We start from the raw sequence: 4,330 nt of genomic DNA, 5'->3' as shown, positions 1-4,330 counted from the left end.
GTCTCTGAAAAAAGAGATTGCACATGAAAGATGTTGATCTTCTACAGTTTGAATTGTTTTCATAAGTTGAATTTTGCAAAGGAATGTTTTTCTTTTGTTTTAGCTTATAATAGTTTGCCTCGGAAATTGTAGCAACGATAAGTTCCCACTGGCATCGAACTAAACAAAAACAGCCACCAATTTTTTTTTTATGGAAAATGGAAATCGTTACCACGTTCTGGTATTGTTGAACAAGACAAATTGTCACTGACTTGTGCTACTGTTGACCAAGAAGAAGGTGTTGACATTAAAAGTCAACCAACACCTCTTCTATCTACGTTCTTCCCCAAGTGTGTGTGTGTTCCGAGTAGCTGAAACCTCAGTTTCTGCTGAACAAGACTATATATCTATCATGCAAACCGTCTGAGATATGGTTAGGTCGTCTTGTGACTAAACTTATTCAAGTTGACATTAAAAGTCATATGCGTGCTTGGAAACCCTAAAAATGCTGTTCGTCTTGGCACATAAGAAAAAGGCTGCTTATTTGACATCCATCCGTATTTTAATCCATAGCGATGAATCATTTCTCAACAATGCCTCACCCCCTTTACACCTCGTGGTACTGTACTTGGTGCGCTCCTCATGCAGTTTAGGCGGTGCCGATGACACCGTCGCCAAGGAGATCTCCAACACCGCCGACCGCCGGACCAACGTCGACTCCTACAAGTCGATGCTAAAGCCCTCCTCCATTCCCGGTCCATCGCCTCCTCCGGCTGCTGCTGCTGCTGCTGCCGCCACTGCTGAGCAGTATGTTGTGTTGTGTTGTGTTGTGTTGTGGTGTGAGGTGAGGTGAGCTCGGGAAGCGGTAGCGTGTTCGACTGAGGGCGAGAGGGAGCGTGCGATGCACAGGATCCAGCTGCAAAGCTCTGCAGCTCAAATCATGATGTGATCTGTAGTAGTATCTCTGGGGGGAATTCTAGTTCGGATTTGGACTCGTGGACTCCGTCTTGGGTGCTGCCTACTTGAGAGATATTTAAATGCAAGAGCATTATTAGTTCATCAGAGAAGATGACAGATACTTGGTGCACTCTGGTTTCGTCTGGTCAATCTAAATCGCAAAGCCCCAGTGGACACACGTGCAGCAGAAAGCGTGTGAAAATGGTGGGAGTCCACACATTTGGCAACGTTAGGCCCACCTGCTCGAGAAGATGAGGCATCCGCGGCACACGTTATCTAAAGTGGATGGGAAGAAAGCACAGCGACCATCCCACCCGCTATTGTTCAGCTGCAGCGAAGATGACCGCCTTGAAGCATCCGGTCTATCCAAGAAGCTGTAACAAGACCTCAAGAATCATTAATGCGGCCGCCACCTTCTGTTGCTCGATGCAGCCCTCCACCAACAACATAAAGGTACCCATGTCCCTCTGTTGTTGTCCTCCAGCCTCAGTCTCGGCCAAGTTTGCAGCAAATTAAGAGCTCGTGTTTGATGGGAACAGGTGGTGATCAATGGTGCGACAAAGGAGATTGGGAAAGCTGCCATCGTCGCCGTGACGAAAGCCAGAGGAATGGAGATTGCCGGTGCCGTGGATACCAATTTAGTAGGACACGATGCAGGAAAGGTGCTCTCTCTCTCTCTCTCTCTCTCTCTTGAGTACTGGTGTTGTGCTCTGTCTTCCCCTTGATTACAATGGATAGTTGTTTCAGTTATGTGGCATGGAAGAGCCTTTGGAGATTCCAATTCTTAATGATCTGACCATGATTTCAGGGTCCATTGCCCAGGTATTTACTTCTTTTATCTCTGTGATGGTATCTCATCATCTGCATTTGTCTTCAAATCATCTTTCTTCTTCTCTGATAGAGTAGTACCCTTTCATTTCATTTGCTTTTTAGACCAAGGCAAATGGAGTCGTTGTCGATTTCACACACCCTGGAAGCGTCTACGACAATGTCAAACAGGTAATCCATCACCTACAAACAGTATTAACCTGGAATCTTGTTCTGACACTTGGAATGGCCACCCTCGAGTTGTCTTCCCGGTAACTGCAGGCAGCAGCCTTCGGCTTGAGGAGCGTTGTATACGTCCCAAATATAGAATTAGAGACGGTAACTGCACTCTCTGTATTCTGCGACAAGGCTAGCATGGTGAGCTCGTACAGCATGAAGTAGTAATCTTACGTAGTAGCTAGCATTCGCCAGTTTGATGCTTCTTAAGATTACCGGAGGGAGGGTTCTGACATGTCTGTCTCCTGTTATTCTTACGAGGGTTGTCTTGTTGCTCCAACACTGTCCATCGGCTCTCTTCTCCTCCAGCAAGCAGCACTCCAAGCTTCCTTCCACTACAACAATGTAGAGATTGTTGAATCGAGACCTGATCCATCCGTAAGCAACTTTACTGCAACATATATAGCAACGCAGTGCTCAATCGACCAATAAATAATATTATGAGACACATCAAACGATTCATTTCTGTCTAATATTACAAGTGATAGCTGCGAATTCACACGGTCTTGAGTTCAACAAATCGATTGTGACCCTCTGCATATAAAAGTTAGTCGCCCCATTGTCAAACCAAACAAAGTTTTCTGTCCATCTAAGTTAACCAAAGTTGTTTGAATCGTAACATCTTTGGGCTACTCGATAAGCATCTGCATTGACTTGCTTGATTTGGACAGGATCTACCATCAACAGAAGCAGTCCAAATTGCTAATAATCTCACAGATCTTGGCCAAAGATACAATCGGGAAGACATCTCAACAGACAATCCAGTAAGTACCGACAATATATTGATTCCGCTTGAGCATTATGGAACTCTTTAATTTTTATTATGCATCGGTAATTCTTAGCTCATCCTGTCGACGCAATAGTATATCATTCACCAAAAACCTAATATTAACACAGCAACCTTCTTTTGCTCTGTGGAATCTGACAAACAAGTTAAAAAGAATAAATGCTCAAGTTCTTGTTGTTCTCCCAAACTGGGCTTCCAAATTATAACTGAAAACATATGGAGGAATTAAGATAACACCAGCAAAGATGGAGTTCTGATAACTACCGTGGAATCAAATGTGAGTACTCATAGCAGGCATGGCATTCATATCAACAGATGTACATAGTTTTCGTGTCTTGCACAGAGAAATGCTCTGACGAATCTCAAGTGTGATTTCTGTTAATAAGGCAAGGGGTCAGGTTCTGGGTGAAGATGGAGTGCGTGTCCACAGCATGGTTTTACCGGGTCTAACTTCTACCACAACAGTACACTTCTCGGGTCCTGGGGAGGTATGCTGGTGTTCTTTCCACACACAAATTTCTTTTATAGTGTATCAGCAGCAAAAGAAATCCAAATGGTTTCTGCAGGTTTACTCTGTGAGACATGATATCACAAATGTTCAGTGTCTTATGCCAGGCCTCATCTTGGCCATCAGAAAGGTGGTTCGCTTGAAGGTATTTGGGAAAAAGCAACTCTATAGCTTATATGAGCACACAGATGGATCATCTATCTAACCACAAGGTCTTTGTTGCAGAACTTGATCTATGGCCTGGAGAAGTTCTTGTAGCAATTGAATTTTTCGCTAAACATAAAGAGAGCTGATGTGTGTAGAAGATAAATTGCTTAGACTGTTAAAAGAGCTTCAGTATAAGCATCCAAGCATCGAAGCAGTGATCACTTGGCACCAAACATCGGAATATGAATAAAGTCGTCAACTCCTTGCAAATTCAAAACGACAAAAGCATGATGTCAAGTGCTTCATTCAGATACAGTTTTCAAAGTGCAAAGACATAATAAGTGCAGCACACAACTCTGGTGTAGTAACTCTTAGGAAAACATCAATCTGAGGTCAACTCTGATGTACTCCAAATAATCTTAATACAAATTTATAGATGATCATCAATAATCAATAATAAACGCAATAGAAAACATCTGGTTATTTATCCCAGATGGGATTCCTACACAATCCAAATTAGTTCAATTATATCAGGGCAGTTTGGCGTAATGTACGAGTATAAACACAAAACTTCACCAGAATCTAATTTGTGAAGCTTTAAAAATTCACATCCAAGAGAAGAACATGAAAGAAAGTGCAGATTCCAACATGATTGATTTGGCAGATTCCCCGAGGGTAAAATTTCCATCAATTCATGACTTGTTTGATACAATGATCTTAGCATTGCAACTTTCCCATCAACCAGCTGCTTCTTGATCCCGCCCTCACGAATTCCATTCATTTTAACCAAATGGATATGAATTTCTAGGGATTTGCTTGAGCAACAACATATTGGATATTTCTTTCATGACACACTGAGAGAGGATAATCCTCTATCAATACTCAATTTTTCTTGTAAGGTTGGTTGT

At 42.6% G+C, this 4,330-nt stretch overlaps 1 protein-coding gene across 2 annotated transcripts; it reads left to right on the top strand.

The window, feature by feature from the left end:
* Positions 1–1,206: 1,206 nt before the first annotated feature.
* Positions 1,207–3,932, top strand: LOC103994214 (dihydrodipicolinate reductase-like protein CRR1, chloroplastic). Of its 2 annotated transcripts, XM_009414545.3 has the most exons (10): positions 1,207–1,389; positions 1,476–1,598; positions 1,684–1,758; positions 1,870–1,935; positions 2,026–2,121; positions 2,242–2,358; positions 2,652–2,744; positions 3,154–3,255; positions 3,334–3,420; positions 3,501–3,932. In XM_009414545.3, the coding sequence occupies exons 1-10, from the start codon at positions 1,222–1,224 to the stop codon at positions 3,531–3,533; spliced, it is 960 nt and encodes a 319-aa protein (XP_009412820.2). In that variant the 5' UTR covers positions 1,207–1,221; the 3' UTR covers positions 3,534–3,932. The 2 variants fall into 2 exon arrangements, with proteins under 2 accessions (XP_009412820.2, XP_064975419.1); XM_065119347.1 differs by lacking the exons at positions 3,154–3,255; positions 3,334–3,420; positions 3,501–3,932 and adding an exon at positions 2,914–3,147.
* Positions 3,933–4,330: the final 398 nt, after the last annotated feature.

The sequence above is a fragment of the Musa acuminata genome, chromosome BXJ2-8 (genome assembly GCF_036884655.1).
Source record: "Musa acuminata AAA Group cultivar baxijiao chromosome BXJ2-8, Cavendish_Baxijiao_AAA, whole genome shotgun sequence".
Taxonomy (NCBI): Eukaryota; Viridiplantae; Streptophyta; class Magnoliopsida; order Zingiberales; family Musaceae; genus Musa; species Musa acuminata.
The sequence above is the reverse complement of the archived record's forward strand: the minus strand, read 5'-3'. Positions and strand labels throughout refer to the sequence as shown.

Excerpts from the sequence above, each read along its gene's own strand:
- LOC103994214 (XM_009414545.3), top strand. The coding sequence starts at position 1,222 with ATGGGAAGAAAGCACAGCGACCATCCCACCCGCTATTGTTCAGCTGCA. Across the intron at positions 1,390-1,475 it reads CCTCCACCAACAACATAAAG|GTGGTGATCAATGGTGCGAC; the intron begins GTACCCATGTCC and ends TGATGGGAACAG. Across the intron at positions 1,599-1,683 it reads TAGGACACGATGCAGGAAAG|TTATGTGGCATGGAAGAGCC; the intron begins GTGCTCTCTCTC and ends TAGTTGTTTCAG.